Consider the following 24,329-nt stretch of genomic DNA (forward strand, 5'->3'; position numbering starts at 1 on the left):
AAGATTTTCAATATTGAAACTATTATTTGAAGGTGTACTTTATTTTGATTGTTTAGAGCCTTGACTCTATACAAACTGCACCCTAAAAAATATCCTAATGGATGTATATCGAACGACTGAAATCTATTTAAGAAGATGGGACGGAAGTTATGCGTTCTCCATTAAAAAAAAAGGAGCATATTAGTGCCCAGACACTTGCCCTTTGGACCCTCTTTCCCTCTTTTTCCCTTCCCCTCTCTCTCTCTCGCTCTCTCCAATCTCCTCCCTCTCGAGTAAAAAGTTAAGGATGAAGCTTTTACAGGGCTTAAGCTTTATGAAGACAAAATACAATCTCACCTCAAATCCTTTTTTGGAAAGCACTTTTGTCGTCGAAAATTTTCATGATGGCTCTAAAATTAATTTTCAATACCAACAATAAAATTTGAAACTCAAAACTAGAAGAAATCTGTAAACTCTTATTTTTAGGGCCAAATAGATAGTCTAAGATGAATTGCTGCAATATGAACTTTTTTAAGATTTTGAAATCTTAAGTTTTTTGAGATTGATTTAAAAGTTTTTCAACGCAATTTTTGATGAGTTATAAAGTGAGGCTTTACTTATTTTTATAGAGTTACAATCTTATCAAACTATTTTCCATAAATAAAACCCAAACCCAAATGCTCTCTCTCTAAATCCCTTGCATCAATCTCTCTCTACCCATGGCTGAAGAAGGGTGAAAACCCACAGCCCTTCCGTGAGGAGCACCTTTACAAGCCCTGGCTCCATCCTAACACCCCTCAAGGAACTCTCTCTTCTTACATCTTTATCTCTCCCCCAATGCTTAAAAGGCTCTCTCTCTCTCTCACCATTTTTTTTCTCTTGTTCTCTCTCCTCTTTTGGGCTCTCTCTCCCCGTCTCCATCTCTCTTTAGGCTCTCTCCCTCTCTCTACCGTGAAACTTTTATTTTTCTTCTATTCTACAGTAAAACGTCTATATATTTTGTTTATTTTTAGGACCATTTGACTATTATGCTCATCCACCTCAAAAAACATTCTTGCGATGGATGAGAGACAAAAAAAAAAAAAATATTCCACATCACTCTCTTTTCAAAAAACAATGTCCTAAGTGATGATGATGATGGTAATATGTTCCGCATCAGTCTCTATCCAAAAACAATTTAGGAAGGATGATGGTAATGGTGATGGTGATAATAATAAGAACAGAAAAAGTATATACATAAATTATTTATTTTTAGTATAAAGAAGTCACAACCATTTTTGTCCGTCAAATTTCAAATCAAATGATTATAAATGTACTTGTGACTAAGCTCAAAGTCCAACAAATTTTTTTTTGAATTTCATGACAAACCCCAAGCTATCTAATAAGACATCTAATTGCTAAGATCAATTGTGACCTCCTGATGGATGGTCTCATAGCATACAATCCTACAAGAATAATGATAATGACAATAATAATAATAAGAGAAATTTATTAAATTACCTGTGAGAGATGTCGCTATTCGAACTAATGATCCTTTGTTTTTCGATGGGTACTTTGAAATTAAATCAAACTATATGAGAAAAAGTTAATTAATTAGAAGATATAAGGTTGCAACATTAAAATATAGAATTAAGGTGCACAAAAAAAAACCATCATAAATTCTTTTTTTTTTACCGAAAAACCCTCTAATTGGTCATTTCGGCATCGATATGCATGAATATGAAGACAAAAAAGATTTCGAGTCCTAAAAATCAGTGTATCTTGCAACACATTATCTCAACCGTCTATTTTCAAGATTTTCAAGTGTTTATAGATCTACTTGATTTGAACAATTTTTGGGGGTTTGATTTTATAATTAGAGATAAAAATAGATTTTCAAATCATCCTAATAATCTTTTATACTAAATCTATATTATGATAAAATTTGGAGATACGTCTTAATTTGATTTTTTAAAGTTGTAACTTTATACAAACTACACCCTTAATTACATAGTTAATCTCTTAGAGGCGTTTCAATAAAACTCTTTAATAATAACAATATTTGCAGCCTAAAAATGCTCCAAATCTATTGCTAGTACTAATGTTCAAAAGATCGGCCACTTTTTAAAAAAATTGATTGATTAAATCGGGATCGGCCAGATTCTAAAGTCTCTTTCAATGCATTAATTGGCCGATTTATTGTACCAATCGATATACTAATTGACACAAACATGCCGATTGGTGCACTACTCGGCAATTTGCTGTAAAAATCACCGGATTAGTACGGTTACGATGTATACTTTTGAACACTGGTTTTGTGAAGACAATTAGGATGTTTTTTAACTCTCTCTGTATATATTGGGTTGGGGCAGGTCCCTACCCAAACCTCTCTCTTTCGCTCTGTTAACATCTCTCTCTCTAACTGATGGGGCAGATATCTCTCTCACTCTCTCTCCCTCCCATTCTCTCTCTAGAACTGGTGGGGTACGACTGCCTTAACCACTCTCTCTCCCTTTCTCTTACTCTCTCGGGGTCCCATTCTCTCTCTAGAACTGGTGGGGGTACGACTGCCTTAACCACTCTCTCCCCCTCTCTCTTACTCTCTCGGGGTCCCATTCTCTCTCTAGAACTGGTGGGGTACGACTGCCTTAACCACTCTCTCCCCCTCTCTCTTACTCTCTCGGGTAGGGGATTGCTCCAACCTCTCTCTAACTCTCTTTGTTAGTTCTCTCTCTTTCTCTCTCTAACTATTGGGGCTGGCCGGCCCCAATCTCTCTCTCTTTTTATCTCTGGCACTCTCTCTTGGGTTTTCTTTCTCTCTCTCTTTCTCTGTGTTGGATTTTATGGCAAATTTTCTCATATCGACCTTTATAGTGAAATTCAAAAAAACATCTAGCGGCTTCTCGATCCTACTGCTGTTGAGCAATAATTTTATCACTGTGTAACATAATATTACACAATCTCTGTCAATTACGAGTTTATTAAAAAAGTATTGCTTTAAGTGCGTAAATTTTTTCTCTTAAACCCAATTATGCTTGTAATATTTTTTGTTTTGCTTTTTTATTATATAACAATAATAAAAAAATATATATATAAATTTTAAACATTTTTTACAACTTTTTTGAAATTTTTTTACCGAAATTACATTTTTTTAAAAAAATTCAAATACTAATCAGCTGATTTAGTTAGAATCGATCCGACTAATCGGATCAAATCGGGCGAGGACCGACGAGTCGGCCTGTTCGTTCTTTTGAACATTGGCTACTACCATACCAAATGTGGGTTCTCCATTTGGACGTGCACTGGATCTATAAGTAATTTGGAGCTTTTTGGGAGCTTCAAACCAAATATTATTTGGGAAAGCGGCCTTTAATACGATCTATTTGAGAGAAAAAGGCTTGGAGCTAAAATATGCTTCATATCTATTGCCAACAAATAACTGATGAAGACCACCCATTTTAATGGCCATTGTAACTCAAGGATTTGGAGCCTTTATTGGGGCATTACAAATCACATCAAATCTTATTTAGATGATCATAATTTGGATTTGGGAGATGATTTGGAGATCCTTCTGGTCCTTCCCTCTCTTCAAAAAGTGGTTTTTGAGATGGGGATTGTTTATATTTATTTGTTTATTTTGACATTTGACTGCTAAACCTTATATATGCTAATTTTTCTACAAATTTGTTCAAAATTGGATATTTAATTCATAATTTATCCAATAACCATAGTGTTTATGTCTTATAATTCACATGATTCTTAGCCAACCTCAAATAGTTGGATAGCCATTTACTTCCTAAATTATCCATAAGTATTGCTATTCTTTGGGTAGGTAGTCCTCATTACTTCAAGGCAGTGATTTAAAAGACGTTGGATCGACATAGAATCACCCGGTCCGACTTGAGAATCGGTCATCTAATTCAAGTTCTACGTATATATAGGGAAAAGGTTAAATCTAGACGTGAACCGGCAGTTTTGCACAATAAAACAACGATCCTGACAATTCGAACCGCTGATTCATTGATCCAAACCAGTTTTTGGCCGGTACACTGTTTTTTCATGTGTTTTTTTGCTGGTACACTTTTTTTCTATATAGTAAAATGACAATCAAGTCTGTTGATTCACTGATATGGACCAATTTTTGGGGTGCCCAATTCGAGTCGCGGATCCTTTTTTTAAACCACTGGAGCATAGAAGTTCTATCCTCCCCCTACATTATGCTAGCAATCCCCCAACTGATCAACATTTGCTGGGAAAGTTTTCTATGTTCTCCGACAATATAGAAGTTCTATCCTCCTCCTACCATCCAACCGTCCATTTTTTATCAAGAGAGCCACTCACCGGTTGACCATAGATCCGATATTTCAAAGTATTTTATTTTTAGTTTTTTTAATACATTTTTTTTAATATGAAATTTGGTACGTGCCATCTTCTCATTGGGGAGCACCTATAAAAAAAGTAATAATAATAATTTTTTGATAAAATATAATGACCAAAATACCCCTTGAAATTTTCAGGGGTATTTTGGTCATTTTATTTTATTAAAAATATTGTTTTTATATTTTTCGTTAGTGTGAGTTTAATAGAGAAATGGACGTCCAAAATTTGGTGTCAAAATAGTTTATAGAAAAAAAATTAAAATAAAATAGTGTAGAGACGTGACATTGTGATTGAGGCAATCTTAACTCTCCATTAAAAAAGGACGGTTGGATAAGGGGAAGGATAGAACTTCTATGTTGTATAGGGAACATAGAAAGCTTTCCCATGGGCAGAGGCAAATCATTCCTCTACCCATAAAATGGATCAAAATCGCTTTCATAGTGCACTTTTATTTATTTTTTGAATTTTGACAACAAAATTGAGTTATTGGATGAGCCTCTACGACCACATATTGAGGGACCACAGCCGTTGGTGCACTTACACGGTCTACTTAAAAGTGGTATAAATTCCTAATAAACAAATGTAGTGAAAACATTTATGAAGACCCATATATAGGTCCGATCCGAGTCGGGTCCGGCTGGACCTGGACCCAAATAGTAATTGGGTTCAAGTTTTGGACTCGGATCTAACCTTTTAGGTCCAAAATTTAGACCCATACCTAGACAAGTGGTCAAGTCTACCCGTTGAGTTTCAGGTCTAGTCGGGTCCATTGCCACCGCTAAATTTGGGATATGTATCACGATCACGATAAGTATCTTTGAAAAATAAAATTTGAACTTTGTGTTTCTAAACACATAAAAATTAGACATTTTTTTGTTATATCTTAGCTGGGCTTACTAGATCCGTAGTTTAACCAAACCAAATTGCCAACCCTACTTGCTATTTTGGCCAATGATCCAAATGTACAATTTGGACCCACAGATCAACCACACCCTGGTTCGAAAAGGGGCTGAGTCGTGGCGGTAGCACCCTCTTACTTAGTTACCACGTTGTGGTTTTGGAATCCTGCTGATACCACCTTCAAAAAAAGCTAACTCCTTAATTTATTGAAAAAACAAATAGGGGTCTATCTCCCCGACTGAATTACCAATAAAATAAAATAAAAATAAAAATAAAATAAAACGCTACACCCTCAGCATATCAGTTTGATATGTGGGTGATTTGGTGAGGTAAAATTTTCAACACCAATGGTTAATCATCCTCTATTATTACTAGCCATGGAATCCTAGCACATTCATGAAAAGAAATCCAGCCATCTAGGCAGTTGGGTCCCAAACACACATAAAACGTAAGCTGCAGCACAAATAATACAAATAAAACCAAGTAGAGTAATGACCATATATATATATATATATTTCACTTCATTGTAAGGAACAAATGATCTACTTTTTGGGCAGTTCATCGCTACAGTATTTAGCGGCAGCCTTGTCCAAGAAGCTGAACAACTCAACGGTTGCAGAGAAAAAGGGACTATGGTCAGCCTCCACTTCTAACACCTCCTCTGGAGAGAGGAAATGAATGAACTCTTCATGGCGCTCTTGACTCATCATTTGATCCTTGTCGGTCTTCACATAAAGAGTAGTCACCCTTTCAATTTCCTTGTCAAGTGATGCATCAGCGAAGGCACTCACTGGCGCCCACCTCATCACCATTGAAGCCAAGGTTGAGTCCTGTCAACCACACATCAATTTCCTTATAGTTTTTTTTTTTTCCCGAATAGCTTAAAAGAAAAAGGGACATTTGTGATAATTTCCCTCTTAACTATAACAAATATACCATGCATTAGGCTTGGACCTCTCATCTTCGAATCTGAACTACCCAACAAGAAAAATTATCAAAAAGTTATTGGATTTAGCCTTTAAATAAAGGGAAAAGTTTATATAAAACTTATCAAAAAGTTATTGGATTTAGCCTTTAAATAAAGGGAAAAGTTTATATCAGGTTGCAGCTTTAAAATGTAAAATTATGACGCACCTAAAAAATCCATCGGAAAAAGTCCTTTTAATATTGGAAATCGACATCGAAATGAATACTATGGAAAAAAAAAGATTTTGAGTCCCAAAAATGGTGCATCTTACAACACATTATCTAGATTGTCTATTTTCAAGATTTTCATATATTTATAGATCTACTTGATTTTAATCATTTTTGGAGTTTAACATTTTATAATTAGATACGAAAATAGATTTTGAGATAACCTTAAAAATATTTTACATCAAAATTATATGTTATGATAAAATTTGAAGGTGCACTATAAATGGATTGTTTAAAAATTGCAACCTTATGAAAACCACACCCTTAAATAAATAGAAAAATAGAAAAGAGTTCTTAGATTTAACTTTCAAATAAATAGAAAAATAGAAAAGAGTGTGTCTTTGAAGGGCTTACCTCATATGAACTAAGTGCGTAAAGCATTTCTCGCTGCTTCTCAGGGCGAAAAATAAGACTTGTAGGAGGCTGATGACTCCCATTTCCGAAATTGTAGATGTAGATATCTGGGTTAAAGCCCGGCCCAGACTGTCGAGGGAAAAATTAAAAAATAAATTTATTAAATTACCCGCAAAGCGTTAACAATCATTAACACTTTAACCATGATTTTCTATTTAATTTTGAAATACCCATTAAAAAGCAAATAATATTTGAATTAGAATGGTTTCAATTGGGCAAAAGGTTAAATACTTCATCTCTTGAAGGTATTTTAATAAATTTCCCATACATCAACACGCTTTAATTCCCTGTACTCCTGGCCTACTATCATTAGAAGGTTGAGAACCCCTTTCCATTATTCATGTCAGTGTTCGCAAAATTGAACCAGAACGGTTAATCGGAATTGGTCCTGAAAGCGGTTTAATCGGCTAATTCAATCGCTCTAACCGGGTAAGTTCAGGGCGGTCAAAAAGTATTGAAAAAAAAAAAAAAACCAAAAAAATCATCAAAAATATGTAAAGCATATAAAGAATGATTAAAACAAAACACATTCAAATGAAGTTGAAAATTAATGGAAAAAAGGGATTTTAACCCAGTTTATATTTTCCAATGGCTATTTTTTAAATTTTTTTAAAAAAGATGGGAAGATATAAAAGTGAGTATTAATGATCAAAACAATTTTTAATCGTTACCATAATGTAAAGAATATTTAAAAATACATTACAAATCAAATTTCTTATTTTTCAGAATTTATATATATATTTTTTTAAATACCGGTTGATCACCTTAACCGCCCAATACCAGAACCGGCCACTGGTCGGTTCTGATCTAACCGAGGGTTAGGGGTTAGATCGGCCGATTTTGTGAACAATGATCCATGTACTCAGTAGTAGGACTGGTCTCCTCTATTTTTAAGAAATGAATTGTGTACTCAGGTGGCAAAGCATAACATTTTCAAGAGATAATATCATCGTGTGAACACAACAAAAAGTTACGAATGTAACTCCCAAAAGCGAGTGAAGTGCGTAAGCACGTAGTGAGACAAAGGGCTCGTGAGGTCAACTCCACTTGCTACACATCTTCTCGCTTAGTTGGTACAATCAAATTGAATCCGATTCAATAGCTTACTGATTCAATGAATGAATTTGAGTTTTCAAATTCAACCAACATTTTTTTAAAATAAATATAAAATAGTAAATTGTTACATAACAAAAACTGAAAAAATGGAAGATCATGTTAAATGATAACTAAAGGGTGAGGTTCGTATAAGGGATTGTATACTATAGACAATTTATTTTTGGAATAAGGAGGTCATAACTAATCCCAACTATCAAATGTCAAATCAGATAGATTAGAGTATGTCACAAAGTTTGAAAAATTGTTTTGGAACTTTAAGCTGAATCAGTGACACCTCAGCTTTCGATATCACTTCTAACAGCCAGGATGATTTTTATGTCCTTATACAAAATTTAAATGGTTTTATTATATATATTTCTTTTCTTTATATACGATGTCAACTCTAAGCAATCAAAGTAAGGCACACCTTAAAATTGTGTCAAAAGATGTTGTTTCGGTATCGAACACTTTAATGAGCTAAAAATCTATTTCCAACCTAATCATAGAGTTTCAAGTTATAAAATGGAGCAGATCAAGTAAATCTAAAAACACCCAAAAATAATAAAAATTGACTGTCTAGATAATGTGTTATAAGATACACTATTTTTAGGATCCAAAATCCATTCTTTCTTTTATATTCATATATATTGAGGTCAAGATAATCAATAGTAGTGTTTTGAAGCTTTCAAACAAAATTTTCATATGGGTTTTTGAGGTGCACCATACTTCTATATTATAAGGTTGTAACCTTACATAAAACGTTTTGCATAGGAAAAATATCGCATGGAATTTTTCCTTAGGAAAAAGATCACATAGAAGCAGATTTTTTTTAATCATGGAGTAAATGAAGAGTATGCACCCGCTGGAGCACAAAATCATTTGGCAACCAAAAAAACAAAGAACAAAAACCAAATAAGTAGACATACACCGCGGAAATTGGCAGGGGCAGCAGCAACGTAAACCACGAGGCTTATCTTCTTCTTCCCAAACTTGTAAATGGCATGCGTTAAGCTGAAACCACCTATGCTGTGCCCCACCAATATCACCTGAAAATACCAAACTTCCTATGGATCAATAATTCCATCTATTTAAGACTGAGAGAGAAAGAGCAATTATAGGATGTTTTAGGACAGTATGAAACTGTCTCCAAAACCAAGACCGGGACAGGACTAGGTCTGTGCCATGATCGGTCCAAGTAATTTGGACTGAGTCGAGTTACTTGGCCTGAGTTGGACTGAGTACAGCTAAGTTAAAAAGTGTTAAAAGATATAAAAATACATATCACTATCTGAATTTTAAGCTAGAATGAATAGTATAAACTACTAGTTATAATGAATAGTATAAGCTACTAGCTCCCGGCTATCAGATCTTCATTGAATGGTTCAAAATTTATATTACTATCTGAATTTTAATTTTTTTTTTAAAAAATCTGATCATAATGAAATTTTGAATGTATACTAAAAAATAGAGCGCAAAATAAAAAAAAACTATAATATATAGATATATATCACCTTTTCATTTTCTGGGATCCCTGAGATGATATCAATGGCAGGCCTGTTGTACTCTTCGAAAGTAGAAATGGAGTCAGCATTTCCCATATTTATTCCTGCACCACCAAGATCCACAGCTGAGACCTTGTATCCTGCACTCTTCAAAAGAGAAGCCATTTTGTACCAGCACCAAGCACCATGGCAGGCCCCATGAATCAAAACAAAGTGTTTGGTTGCTGGAGTTTCCACCATGGATTTTGAAATGCAGAACCTTTGAAACTAAATGAAAGATAACTTGGATTTTGGAAAAGGAAGAGGAAAAGGAAGCTGTGGGTTTCCAGTAGATATGGAGGGTTTATATAGTGCTTAGGAGTGAGAAAGTGGGTGAATGAATTATTATGAGAGATAGAGACAGCTACCAAACTTTCGAATGGAGGTGATAAAAAGTTTTTTTGTTAACAAAAAAGTATGATGATAAAGAGTGATGAAAATAATCATGTACATAGGATGTATTAAGACATGATCATATAATCTCATCGCATGTAAAAGCAATGTATCTTGACTCAGTTGAGTCCACTCGGACTCGGCTGAATTGTGAGGCTGAGTACCCTTGAGTTGTTGGTACAATAAGGGTTATAAATTTTATTAAAAAAAATTTGTAAAAAATAATAATATCTCAAACCCATTTCTAAAAGTATACAATGAGCAACTTCAGCCGTTAAAGAACCGTAGAGATGGATCATTTACTTTTGCAACATGGAGGTCACAGGTGTCAACCTTAAACAATCACAGTAAGGTGCAACTCAAAATTTCATTAAACGTTAAACAATATATTTTCGGTGCTAAAACTCTTATCATGGCCTAAAAGTTTATTTTTCACCCCTATAATGAAATTGAAAGTTTAAAAAATAGTGCAAATCGAACAAATTTATGAGCATTCAAAAATCTTAAAAATAAATGACTTAAATAATATGTTACAAGATGCACTAATTTTAAGATTTGAAATTCTTTTTTCCTTTCATATCTATATATATCAAGGCCGATGATCAAATGGAGAATTTTATAGTGACGAAACAATATTTTTCGATGGGTTTTTGAAGTGCAACTTTCCTTTAAAATATAATGAAATTTTTAAAATATGATGAAATTTTTTTGCCTCTTGGTCATTGTCATGATTGGGATGTTATTTGTGAGATATTTTTATTGTGAGATAATTGCATGAAAAAAAAAACACATGGCTGTTTACCTTTGAAACAAGAAATTCACCGTCAACTTTGTCCTGGAGATGTGAAATCATACATGCTATTCATTGGGCACAAAGACCAATTTTCCTTTTTTGAACCCTTAGCTGTCAAATTTCATCACCGTAGTTGTTAAATTTATTATCGGCATTTGTACTTGGCATGGTAAAATAAATATAAAATTCATTTATCGAAGATAATTATCACTAAGGTTAAGGTAGTTGTATCCCAATGAATATGCAGTGAACCGTTGCTTTCTTTTTTTTATTGCACATATTATTCTATGGCAAATGACCATACGACATGAAAAAACTTTGGGTGAGGTATGTATAAGGTGCGCATCTTGTATTATACGTGTAAGACACCTCTAAATTTTCCGAGAAAGTGTAGTGCGGTGTTCGGAACCTTATAATGGCTTGAAAATCTATGATTAATCTCAATTATGAAATTTAAAATTTTAAAAGAGGTGCAAATCTAAAAGACCTATAAATATTTGAACATTCTAAAAATAGACCATCCAAATAACTTATTATAAAATATACTATTTTTTTTCCTGTACTATACTGTCAGTCCAACAACTGACCAATATCTAGGCAGAGTTAAGTCTTTCTTCTACCCAAAAAATGGATCAAAGTCACTTTTATTTATTTTTTAATTTTGACAACAAAATTGAGTTGTTCCATGAGCCTCTAGAACCACAATTAGAGGGACCACAGCCAGCGGTGCAATTTTACACGGTCTATTTAAAAGTGGCGTGTATCATGCATGTTTAGCCAGTCTAGTATATGCACTTTTGGGCAGTGTTATCTGGACCGGACATCGACCCGGGGTCCGATTCAGTTAAAACCGGCTGGACTATCGATTGAATCTTTTAAAAGCCCATATTAAGAAAAAAAAGAAGGAATAAATAATTTAAAAATACAAAATATGTTAAAAAAACTGTCCCACTTTATTTGCCGGTCTAAACAGATAAAAATTACCTGTTGATCAGTGTAACTAGTTAAATATTAGTTCTGACAATTTTTTTGACATCCAACCAAAGTAGTGGTTGACGGTCCAACCGGTCGTACCGGCTGGTGTTTACAACTATGCTTTAGAATTTATCTATATTGTGCACCATGATATTTTTTATATTACAAAAATTATGAAGAGGCTCATAACCTGAGAATAGAACTCTTGCCATATTAGCTGAGTCCTCTGCTCAGTGATTTTGCTATCCACTTCTCAACTCTAATCATTTTGACCTAGAGTCCTATACTCTGACAAAGTATGAAGTGCCTATTGTGCCGACCACAACTACAATGGGCCCTTGGCTTGGTGTTAGGGATAGTGAAGCTCTGAACCATATTCTAAAGGATGAGGTTTCTATAGGGCCTAAGTTTTATGAAAATAATATAAATTCTCACCTCAAATCTTCGTCTAGAAAGCACTTTTTGCAACAGAAATCTTCAAGATGGCTCCAAAATCAATTTTCAACACCGACAATGAAACTCGAAACTCAAAACTAAAAAAAAAATATAGATCTTGCGTATCTATGAACACTTATTTTTAAGGTGAAATAGACGATCTTGATAATTTGTTACAATATACAGTATTTTTAGAGCTTGAAATCATATTTTTTTTCACAACCATATTGTTGAAGCCAAGATGATTGATATAGAGATTTTTCAATGCTTGAATTGTAATTTCCGATGAGGTATGAGGTGAAGCTTTACTTATTTAGATAATGTTGCAGCCCTATCAAACCATTTTTCTATTCTGAAACACATACTACCTCTTCCTTGTCTCTATTTGCCCTCCCACCTAAAGTATTATTGTTTTGTGGTATGCTCTAGGCAGGGCAAATGTGAAGGGGATCTTAAACCATGCCGGAGTGCTTGTATTTAGATTAGAATGGTTACATTTTCTTTTTTTGACAAAAACTTAGCGCTCAGGCAAGAATCACGATGGTTATTGGGATCGGGCTGGCTATCAAATAGATTTGGTCAAATCAAAATTGGTTAAACTGCTAGTAAGACCATATTTTTAAAAAATATTAAAAAATAAAAATAAAACTTGAAAATATAAAATATATGAAAAAAATAATTTTTTGTCTTTTTTTGAATGGTTCAACTGGCCGAACTCTGAAATTTGACTAAAAAACTCTCCGACTAACCAAAGCATCATGCCCAAAGGTCAAATCGGGCGGTTCTGTCTGTTGTTGATAACTATGCGAAATCGGGTGGTTCTGTCTGTTGTTGATAACTATGCGAAGCACCACATAGAAGCATGCTAACTAAACTAAATTCCTTACGTGAAACTCCTGCCTTTCCCCCGGTTACTTCCCTTCACTATCATAATAATTTTGGAAGCACGTGCAATGTGAACTATGTGGTCCTCATGGTCCTATGCACAACTTTTTTGAATAACCGGTGGTCCATGAGTGTGCTTTAGATACGCTTGATATGACATTTTTACCATTTATACCGAAAATGAAGAAAACAACATTAATTTACATTGGGTCGAGGCTCTAGATAATCAAAGTAATGAGCACTTTCAAATAGTGCTGAGAAATGTGGTTTCAATACTAGAAATTTTTGTGATAGCATTAAAATACATTTTCATCTCTGACTATAAAATTTTAAATTTAAAAATAATGTAGATCGAGCAGATATATGAAGACTTGAAAATTGACAGTCTAAATGTATTACAAGATGTATTATTTTCAAAACTTGAAATCTTTTTTTCTAATGTCCATGCATCTTGATGTCAAGATGATCAATATGAGGATATTTGGGCATCAAAATAACCTCTTCTAGTGAATATTTTGATGTGTGCTCAAATTTGATTGTTTTGAGCCTCGGCTCTATCTAAACTTTTTTTCCATTTACATTTCACTATGAGAGTCCTTTTCTTGTTTTTGAATGTTTACCATAAGAGCATTTTATTTCTAGTTTATTCTTTGTAAGACGAAATATGAAATTTCAAACCAATAAAGTACAAAATAATCGAGAGTTTCAATAAGTTTCACTGCAAACTCTCACCATGTTGCTTCAATATCCGTTGTTTTCCATATTCATACATTTCGATGTCTGATATGATGAATGAAGGGTTTTTTATTGTCAAAACGACCTTTTTCGGTTGGTTTTTGTGGTGCATCTTATTGGTATAGTATGACGTTGACACCTTGTATAAATATTTTCCTCCAAAGTTTAAACAATGAGTTTTGTGGAAGGAAATTAATGTTCACTTTTCAAGTATAAAGTATTTAGGAAATGCATATTTTGACTCAAAGTTAGTAAAACTATGCTTAGAATGTGTTTTTCAAAAAAAAAAAAAAAAGGTATATATATATATATATATATATATTAAAAAAGTCTTCCTAACGTCTATAGGTGAAAATAAATAGTGATTTTACCTACCTTGATCACCGTTCAAATTTCGTCGCACGGGTCACTATTGTCAGGCAATGTTTTATTTTTTCATTTTTTTTCTGTAAATCAGAATGACTTGAAATTTGGAAAGTATGTACATCTTATTGAGGTGCATCTAATAAAAATATAAACAAACTATCCACGAAAATAACATTGACCAAAATACCCCCGAAAAGTATTGGGGGTATTTTGATCAATTTTTTTCATGAAAAATATTTTTTTATATTTTTCGAAGATTCTTTTATTTTTGATGAATACATACTCCAAATTTCAGGTCATTCTGATTTGTAGAAAAAAAAATAAAAAATAAAACACTTATATATATATATATATATATATATATATATATATATATATTTCATAAAACAATTTAAAATGAGCCATTTCAAAAAGATTTCAAAGAATTTTTTTTTTGAAGAAATTAAATATTAGTAGATCACATTATTTTTTTTTAAAATATTAAAGTTGTATCAACCTCTCTCTCTTTTTTTTCTTTTTTCTTTTTTTTTCCCAATTTATCAATTTGCAATCAAATGCACTCCATTTTAACAGTAATAGGGATTGTATACAATGGGAGCATTTATATTTTTTAGTTGTCCATATGTCGGGGATTGTGAATATAGCGTTCCAAAATCCTGATATGTACTCCTAATATGTCAGGGATTGTGATCAATAATGTTGTTTTGAGGGTGGAAACTCTTTGTGATGGCATGAAAATTTACTATCATATCTAATTATGAGATTTAAAGCTAAAAAATTAATGCAGATTAAGCAGATCGATAAATAACTAAAATTTTGAAAAAAAAATAGTCCAAATAATACTATACAAAATGTACTATTTATATTACTTGAAAACTCTCTCTCTCTTTTATTATTTATTTATTTATTTATTTTCATATGTATATGTCTCGATGTAGAAATGATCAATTTGAGGGTTTCAAATATGGCAAAAACTTTTTGCGTGGATTATTAAAGTGCGGTTTACTTCTATAAGCTTGGTACCTTACAAAAACATTTTGCATTAATAAATCACACAGTAGGGCCCACTCCACTTCATCAACGTTAGACCAATGATACCCTCGTGGTAAATATGGTTATCAAATGGAAGATGCCACATGTGTCGTAAGCTTTTGGTGCGTGGTCCTAACTTGCTTCATGAGGACCAAATAATATTTCTACTTTTTAGCTTGGAGAAAGACTTTGGACCAAATTGTACATTTGCTTTGTCGGCAAAAACACCATGCGAAGGTTATCTATCTATTGGATTTCAAGGCTTTTAGTCATCTTTATTCATCTCTAAGATTAATAGAAAAAATTGATTTGGATCCCAAAATATACTCCAAATATGGTGCAGATTAAGCTAGAGTCTATTTGTACTTGTAAATCTCGAAAATAGATGGTCTAGATAATGTGTTGTAAAATGCTCTATTTTTAAGACCCGAAATCTATTTTTCTTTCGATATCTATACATTTCGAGGTCGTGATAATCAATTGAAGGGTTTTTGACACCAGAATAATCTTTTTGGGTAAATTTTTGATGTGCACCTTCCTTCTATAATATTAGATTGTCACTATTATAAATTGTTTCCTTCTTCTAGAGCATGTTGTTATACTCTATGCCATCCGTTTTATGTGGACGATATAGATTTATAGGGTGTATCATTTTGATATTTCCTTAAAAGATATCTCTGATTTTCTTCGTCCATCTAAATAAACAGTGTAAAATACTACAACCTTGGTTTTATAATAAAAAAAATTGTATTAACTACGCCCACTATGTAATCTGATTCATATGGTTATGGTAACCACAATGTTTGGTGATCACCTTCTAATTGAAAAAAAGTAGGGCTACATGATTCAATTACGAAATTGTTCTGTGGGGCCTACTCCTCTATATAAAAGCCATCACATTGATTGGACGAGCATACTCTTTCGGTCACATGACTGACTGATGATGCGGACTACAATTAATTCTTGTTACGTGGTCCTAACACTCGTACCATCTCCATGGTTCATGTGGCATGGTCCCCATCACCTCTTTCTCTAAAGTCCTTACATCCTATCCCATCCTTTTCTTTTCTTTTCGAAATTTTAATGGTGGGAATGGAAGGTGAGACGTTATGTCGATGCATCCGTCTTCATAATCACCTGTGCCCCCGCCCCATCCCCATGCTCGTCCCCATTGGTTGTATTTGTCTCCCTTTGGACATTTCAACCGATGGGGCATCCTATATTTCTATCTAAAAAACGGGAAACCCATGGATATCAGTGATTGAAAATCGAGATGCCGATTTAGAGTCATCCGAGCTGGCTTAGACTTGGTAAATCTTGAGTTATGGATGATACCAAATAAGAAAAACACATCAACCTGTAACTGGATGGATCGATATAGAGACTTGGTATGTTTTAGTTTTGGGGTATTTTTCTTGACTTTTTTTTGTTCCTATAGGCGTCTCAGTTATAATTTATAGACTTATTAATGCCACTTAACGGGGGATAAAAAGTAGGGGACTACCATGAAATAAGTGAGACTTTTAGTAGTCCGAAGAACAATTTTCTCAATTGAAAACTAGTCATGTCATATGAAGTAAAAAGATGCAATTCTCCCATGGAGTATGGATGTTGCAATTGGAATGCCCTCCCTACCATCCTATAGAAGGGAGGAGATGTGATGGAGCTACCCAATCGTCATGGCTACCTAATTTTAAGGTGAATACAATATTTTATCTTTGATAAAACCTACCACTAGGTTTTCATCTAAAGTTGTGGTTTGGTCATGCACAAAGCCATCCGGTTTTGATTAGGCGGTTAATAGTTCACGTTACTATTTGAATTTTAATTTTTTATAAGTTCGATTAGGCTGAAATTTTGAGAATATACACATAAAAAAAATATAAAAACAATTCTAAAAACCTACAATAACTAAAATTCCCCCTACAAACATTACAAAGACATTTTGGCTAATTTTTTATATCAGCCTTTTTCTTTCCCCTAGTATGTTATAGTGATAAGCAAACACATTCAAAATTTTAAATCAATTTGATTTGTAAAAAATGAAAAAGATAAAATTCAAATAGTAGCATTTACAATCAACTATTCATTCAAGATTAGACGGCTGAAAGCATAATTAAACACCATACCCTTAAGTCCCTGAGGCAAAAGACCACTTATCACCTTAAGAACACAATATACTTACTACCCTAGGCAAAATACCTTCTTTGGAGGAATATTTTCAACATAAAAATTTGGGATACACATTACGATCACCTTACAAGTATCTTTGAAAAATAAAATTTGAACTTTGATTTTGTAAACACTTAGATGTGATCACCTAAAAATTAGACGTTTTTTTTTATATCTTAGAAGTTGTTTTAGGCAAATAAAAAGCACATAAGAAAATTATTTGTTGATGAGGTCGAGATAGTTATATTTCAAAATTTTAAGTACTAAAAAATAAAGGAAATTTATATAATGAGATTGCTTACTTTTGATACACGGACGTCACAATCATCGTTGATTGTTAGATTTTAAATTGGGCGGTCGAAAAAGTGCCATTGTTTAGGCACAAAGTTAAAAAAAAAATCTATCGGATGTTATGACACTTTAATTTATTGAATTTTATATCCAATAACTAAAAGTGATTGTGACCTCCTTATATGAAAAATAGACAATCTCATTGCATATAATCCCACCTATAAAAGTATCGTAAATAGAGTATCGTAGATAGAGTTTACCCCCTAAGGGAGTAATTTAAAACACGACCAGGTAGAATGCACTTGTTAAAAGAAGAGAGACCCTAATGCTTCCACTTTTCACAAATAAAAGAGAGAGAGATGCTTCCATACAAAAAAACAAGAAAAAAAAAAGAAAAAGGGCATTCTTGAATGTGAGATCACAAGGCCCCCCATGCACCCCATGACCCTTACTTCAACAACAGTGATCAAAAGCACCACATGAAAATCATGACATGAATTTTTTATAATGTTTTTTTTTTTCTTTTTTAAATGTTCACTTAGACTCTGTGAGAATAAAACTCTAGACGTCATGTAGTGCCTAGAGCTCATCCTCGACTTTTTAAGAAATTCTTTCCCCACAATACAAAGCTGAAGCCTTGAGCAGCAAGCCTAGCAACTCATTGGGTGCCGAGAAAAATGGGCTGTGGTCTGTGTCCATGGTCATTACCTCTGTTGGTGGCCAACACTTGATCATCTCCTCTTGTAGCTCTGGCTTCAGTAAATTGTCCTTCAATGTCTTTATATAAACTCGAGGTACCTTGTCAATATCTTTTGTGTGTTCTCCTTCATAGCATGCATTATAGATAGAACCCAATGGCCATGACCTCAAGAGCATAGAAGCTAGGGTTGAGTCCTGTGAATCCCACATTTGGAATGTTATAACAACACGTATTAATGTTAAAGCCAATATTTCAAAACCGGCAATCTGAAATGAGAATTGCTCGATCTAGATTAGAAATTAGTTCGGACCAGATTGGTTCCAAAAAGGAATCCCAGGCTACAAAGATTATGTAGTTTGTTGCATAATGGATGGTCCACAAAATGTGTTATGTGATTGACACTGTCTAGGGTTTCAAGTCCTTCTATGTTTTTTCATGTCCATGATTATCAAGGTTAAGAAAATCTATTCATAACAAGTGGCAAATTGCATTTTCAAGCTATATTTGGGGTGCGGCTTTACCTAAATTGGGAAGGGAAAATATTGTGAAAGGCTGTAGCCCTATCAGAATAAGCCTCACCACAAAACTCATTGAAAATTGTAATTTTAGAGATGGAGAATCTTCAAATCAATCATCCCGACCTTGATCATTATGGTTGTGGAAAAAATTAGGATTTCAAGTCCTAAAAATAGTGTATATTGTAACACATATTTTAGACCATCCATTTCACCCTAAAAATAAGTGCTTATGAATCAACAAGATCTGTATTTTTTGAGCTTAAATTTCATACTCAATGTTGGAAATTTATTATAGAGCATCATGGAGATTTCTGATGCCCAAAGTGCTTTCCGAACAAGAATTCGAGGTAGGGCTTTAATTTATTTGCAGAAAACCTGGGCCATATAGATATTGCATCCATTGGGAAGATTTGTAATTTAAGTGTTGTGCGACACCATTGGCATCACATATGCTGATCATGTGTTATGAAGAATATTTTTGCATGACCATTTTGGATCCACTTGTATTGGGCAATGAGGAAATAATAGTCATGTCAACCAAGTCTTAGTATTTAATATCTGAAAAGCACAAAAGAGATAGTTACAAATTATCAAATGTTTTTTACATGTCATATTGTATAGACAGGGCTGTTAATGGACATGGGCTGGCCCGCTGCTTCCAGGCTGGGTTTGGACCACAACTTAAGGTCTACAGGGGCCTAGCCAGGGCTTAGTATGCCCAAAATATTTCCAAGCGGGGCCTGGGCTAGCACTAGCTTGGCTTGAATTTTTTTTATACATATAATCTTTTTTCCTATATATTTATTCAAGGCCCAGCCTTTTTTTTCGGGCTTTAGCCTGGTTATCATGAATATGGAATGAAGCCGAAAATGAATTTTCAAGCCCGAGTCTAACTTGCATGGTTTCAGGCAGGGCCCTGGTGGGCCTGGCTCATTAACAGCCTTGTGTACAGACAGTGGCTACCCTAAATAAGTCTTCATGACAACTACCATGAAAGAAGTCTTTGCTTCATGGAAACCAAGTATATGAACTAAAAAAAGAAGAAGAAAGAGAGACAAAAAGAACATGCATTTATTTATTTATTTTAAAACAAGAAAATGCATCTAGTCATAAGTACTTGAATTTATTTATTTTTATTTAGTGTAGAAATATTATAAGTCTAAGCTTCAAGTGAAAATGAAAATGCAAATAATTTTACTTCTAATGAATTACCTCATCTGGACTAAGTTGGTATAGAAGTTCTCTTTGTGTCTCTCTACGAAACAATGCGCTCGTAGGTGGCTTATCTGGACCAAGCCCAAAACCAAACTCCCAATGATCACCAAACTGTTCCTGAAATTCACCATTTCAGTTTTAGTAAGAAAGTTTTTTAGATGCATGAAACCATATTTAATGAAATAAAAATAAAAGTTTAAATTCCAGGACATGTTAAGCTCCCTAGTGAAATTAATTAATGATGGGAATGGAGGGTGGGACCTTATGGTGAAGCATCCACCCCTCTAACAACCAATGCCACAATCCCATTCTCAAAATATGCAATAAGGCCGTAAGCCTTTGGTACAAGGTGGTCATAATTATTTCTGACCTATGGATGGCCACATTTACTCTATTGAACAAACTCAAAGTTCAAAAAATATTTTTTTTTCCTCTGATGAGTCGGTGGGGAGAAGACCCTTACTCTTTGTAGGAATTCAGCCTAAGATATAGTGTTACAATCGTCAAGCACTAACCAATTAAGCCCGGGCTGTTTTTTTTTTTTGGGTGAGTTAATGGGGAGAGGGCTCTTACCTTTGGTAGGAGTTGAGCCTAGGACGACGTTACGTTGCAATTCGTTAAGCGCTAACCAATTAAGCTCGAGCTCTACAAAAACAATTTTTTTGAACTTTGTGACACTCAAGTTATCAGATGTCACATCAAATAGTTATGAATGATGTAACCTCTTTGTATCAAAAGTAAATGGTCCAATTGTATGCAATTCCGTGAGCCAATAAAATGTCCAAAACCTCAGGTTGTACTTGGGCCAGCCCTAGCATGGTCTTGCCCTAAATAACGGCCTGTACTAGAATAAAATGGGAAAGAGCCAGCCCCGATCTAATCTTTTATATCCGTTTTCTGAACTTGATTAGATTTCAAAACCCAGATGAGGGTATGGATAGACATGATATTTAGAAAGTAAGAAAATAAAAATAAAAATAGTGGTTTTATGAGGTGGACATTTAAAAGGGAGCTAAAAAAATATTACACAAGCTTATATAAAAAAAAAAAAACACGAAAAAAATATTTAAGGGATGTCTTAGTAGGGAAACGAGCCACGACCCATACCATCCCAATACCGGTTCGGTCTCAACTGATTTCTATCCAGATAGAAAATCGCTGGATTTTAAAACACTGATCAGAATAGATCACAATGGGTCATACAAAAAAATCAAATTTACCTTGTCATCAGAGTCTAAGCCTTTGTGCACTACAGCAGTAAGATATACTGCGAGACTTATTTTCTTCCCAAACAAGTGAAGGGCATAACCCAGGCTCAGCCCACCTGCACTGTGAGCCACCAAAACAACCTGCAAAACACAAACTAAGCTCATGAATTCATCAGACGGAAGGCTAGATCAGCTTCTTTGAGCTATTTTTAACAAACCCTAGAGGATTCTCTAACAGTGTTTTAAAACTCGGGCGAGACCAGTAGCTTGAGACTTTCGGTATCGGCAAGATGCAAACTCCGAGCAGGAACCGGTCATATTCGACCAGTTCCTTTATTTTGGCACGGCAACTTGTACAGATTTGGCCAACTTAGTGACAATTATTGTTATCAGGATATTATCGACAGGTTTTAGCAGGATGTTCTCGCGTGGGTCCTTTTGTCAAAACTTTATCTGGAATTTAAAATATTATAAAATTAATAAGGAAAATATTAATAACAAGGAAAGGGAATTCATCAATTTAAAACATTATAATATATATTTTTACAAAATTATTGAGGAAAATATTATTATCATGGAAAATGTCAATAAATATAATAATTTATCTCTCCCAAAAGAAATAAAAATTTTATAACTAAAAAAATTGATATTTTAGATGGCTAGAGTTCCATATTCAGCATTCACCATAAAAAAAAAAAAAAGGAATTTGTTTTCAAATTTTAACTAATCCTCTTTCTTCATGTATTCTTACTACAAAAGAAGGAACAAAATTTCAAATTTTAAATATAATTTTATTAGAATTGCAGCTTATAAATTACAACCAATACCATTAATCCACATTGATAATGATTTTTTTTCAAGCAAGTTGGTGGTTTGAATTAATATCATTATTCTCACTGGAATTAATCACCATGATAGTTTTGAAAATATAAATTTTATCATAATAATTTCAATTTATAGGGATAATATCGCAAATAATATCAGTATTATAAAATACCACGATAAAAAAACCCACCAAATTTAAATTAGTCGGCCGAGTCACATGCATACTCAGCAAAATCTGCATGGATGACTCGGACTTAAAGAACCTGCGACGTCTCTAATCCGAGCGTTGGTTTTGAACCATGATTTGGACCCTTGACTTCCCTCACCCAAAATGATGTTACCAAGCTGAAAGTAAAAGAGAGTGGATTAAAATTTAAGTGAATAAAAATTTTCTCTCTCTGTAACTTTTCATCATCTGGGATTGTTGAGATGAGATCGATAAGGGGCTTGTTGTGCTCTTCAGAGGAGGAGATGGAGTCTGCATCTCTTGGATCAATTCCTGCACCAGCAAGGTCCACCGCTGAGACCTTATGGCCTTTATTCCTCAAAAGTGAAACAATTTTATGCCAACACCAAGCACCATGGCACGCCCCAGGAACTAGAACAAAGTGTAGAATCCCTGGATTTTTCTCCCATGACATTTTCCTATCAATTATTCCTTCTAACACAAAAGTAGAGAGAGAGAGAGAGAGAGAGGTGACACAATTTAAGTTGTATGAGTTTATATACTCGTAGGGCATGTTTTATAAACTGGGATTTATTGGTTTGGACTACTGTTTTCTATTTCTTATAACAATTCCTCGTCTGTAGACGATTCTCTCCTCTCTCTCTTTTTACTTCTTTCTCTTTCTCTAGACATTTCCCGAGTTCTCCCTTCCTATAAATACATGGACATGAGAAATATATTCAAATTGATCATCTCGACCTCAAAATAGGCATGAGAAATTAAGGATTTCAAGTTTTGAAAATAATGCATATTATAATGTATTTTTGGACAGTCAATTTTCAAAATTTTTAAGTTTCAATAAATCTGTTAGATCTATGTTATTTTTAAAGCTTTAAATTTTATAATTAAATATACAAATATAATTTAAAGCTTTCACAAAAAATTTAAGTATTAAAACCACATTTCTCAACATTATTTTATTTGAATGTGCGCATTACTTTACAAACCGCACCCTGTGATAACAAATTAATATGAACGACTGCGTGGCAAAACTATTAGACATCCAATCTTAATTCATTGTAGACCATTCGTAGATAATGAATGAGTGGCCTGCTATGGTGGAAAGGATCCGGGTTTGAACAATATGTCACATACTATGTGCCGGGTCCTAACAAAATTCCAAAGAATGAGGTTGGTCAAAGGCTACGAATGGGCCAGGTGGCCCGGTCCGCCCAGCTCTGAAAAAGTTTGCGCATGCACCACAAAAAGTGGCCCGGCCAGCAGGGCCTTGTCCTGGGCAATGTTAGGGCCAGCCTAACCCAACCCCTTATTATTATTATTATTATTTTCCTTTTGGTATATTAGGTTCGGTTGGGCTAGGCAAATTAGCCGATCTCTATTAATTGAGAAAAGACTAAAATGATGATGATGATATTAGGTCCAGTTGAGCTGGGTCCAAAGCTTATCCAACTCATTGGTTGCCCTATTTTTGGCCTTTTTATGCCTTTGAACGGGCTTAGATCTGAACATCACTCCAAATCATGAATTAATTATGAAAGATTGTCTATAAAGAGAACATTTATCTTTTGTACATGGAGGTCACCATCATTTCTATTCATTAGATATCAAATTGAATGGTTTGAGAGAGTCACAAAGTCCGAAAACATTTTTTTTAGAAACATTGTGTCTATCCTATGATACTCTTATAATCACCCATTTTGAAATTTAAAGGACAATAATGATTGTCACCACCATGTACAAAATGATAAAATGATTGTCTATTAAAAAATCATTTATCTTTTGTACATGGAAGTCACAATCAGGAGTATAAACACATTTTCAAGTGACCATAAGAAATTTCAACACTGAAACTGCTTCTTCGAGCAAAATTTAGAAGTGTGTCGTACTTCGACTATAACGTGGGCATTTATAGTATAAGTTCCTTTTTCTCATTTCTAAGTAATTTGGTGGTATGAATCGAACTTGGATATGATGTTGCAATTATCAATAGCTAAAAAAATCAAGCACAATCCAAATTTTGAGAAAAAGAGAGTTTTGCATTCGGGGAATCACGTCCTCCGGACAGGTTTGGTATAGAAGTTCCTGTGGCGTTTCAAGATGGAAAACAAAAGTCCCAA

At 33.9% G+C, this 24,329-nt stretch overlaps 2 protein-coding genes across 3 annotated transcripts; both read right to left on the minus strand.

Annotated features, from left to right (window-relative positions):
• Window positions 1-5,573: 5,573 nt before the first annotated feature.
• On the minus strand, window positions 5,574-9,762 carry LOC18432368 (methylesterase 17). Of its 2 annotated transcripts, XM_006842477.3 has the most exons (4): window positions 9,453-9,762; window positions 8,868-8,987; window positions 6,787-6,915; window positions 5,574-6,068 (listed from the first exon to the last, which is right to left on the minus strand). In XM_006842477.3, the coding sequence occupies exons 1-4, from the start codon at window positions 9,681-9,683 to the stop codon at window positions 5,781-5,783; spliced, it is 768 nt and encodes a 255-aa protein (XP_006842540.1). In that variant the 5' UTR covers window positions 9,684-9,762; the 3' UTR covers window positions 5,574-5,780. The 2 variants fall into 2 exon arrangements, with proteins under 2 accessions (XP_006842540.1, XP_011622678.1); XM_011624376.2 differs by lacking the exon at window positions 6,787-6,915.
• Window positions 9,763-17,814: 8,052 nt separating this feature from the next.
• Window positions 17,815-22,936, minus strand: LOC18432369 (methylesterase 17). Its single transcript, XM_088873980.1, has 5 exons — window positions 22,431-22,936; window position 22,336; window positions 21,213-21,341; window positions 19,990-20,109; window positions 17,815-18,453 (listed from the first exon to the last, which is right to left on the minus strand). Exons 1-5 carry the CDS (start codon window positions 22,763-22,765, stop codon window positions 18,160-18,162), a joined length of 879 nt encoding a protein of 292 aa, XP_088730106.1. The 5' UTR covers window positions 22,766-22,936; the 3' UTR covers window positions 17,815-18,159.
• Between the last annotated feature and the right edge of the window lie 1,393 nt (window positions 22,937-24,329).

This window comes from Amborella trichopoda, chromosome 8, assembly GCF_054954075.1.
Source record: "Amborella trichopoda isolate Santa Cruz 75 chromosome 8, AtrichopodaSantaCruz75HAP2 v2.0, whole genome shotgun sequence".
Classification (NCBI taxonomy): Eukaryota; Viridiplantae; Streptophyta; class Magnoliopsida; order Amborellales; family Amborellaceae; genus Amborella; species Amborella trichopoda.

Excerpts from the sequence above, each read along its gene's own strand:
- LOC18432368 (XM_006842477.3), bottom strand. The coding sequence starts at position 9,683 with ATGGTGGAAACTCCAGCAACCAAACACTTTGTTTTGATTCATGGGGCC. Across the intron at positions 6,916-8,867 it reads CCCCTGCCAATTTCCGCGGT|TCTGGGCCGGGCTTTAACCC; the intron begins GTATGTCTACTT and ends TTCCCTCGACAG. Across the intron at positions 6,069-6,786 it reads ACGCACTTAGTTCATATGAG|GACTCAACCTTGGCTTCAAT; the intron begins GTAAGCCCTTCA and ends TGTGGTTGACAG.
- LOC18432369 (XM_088873980.1), bottom strand. The coding sequence starts at position 22,765 with ATGCCCTACGAGTATATAAACTCATACAACTTAAATTGTGTCACCTCT. Across the intron at positions 20,110-21,212 it reads GCTTAGACTCTGATGACAAG|GAACAGTTTGGTGATCATTG; the intron begins GTAAATTTGATT and ends GGTGAATTTCAG. Across the intron at positions 18,454-19,989 it reads ACCAACTTAGTCCAGATGAG|GACTCAACCCTAGCTTCTAT; the intron begins GTAATTCATTAG and ends TGGGATTCACAG.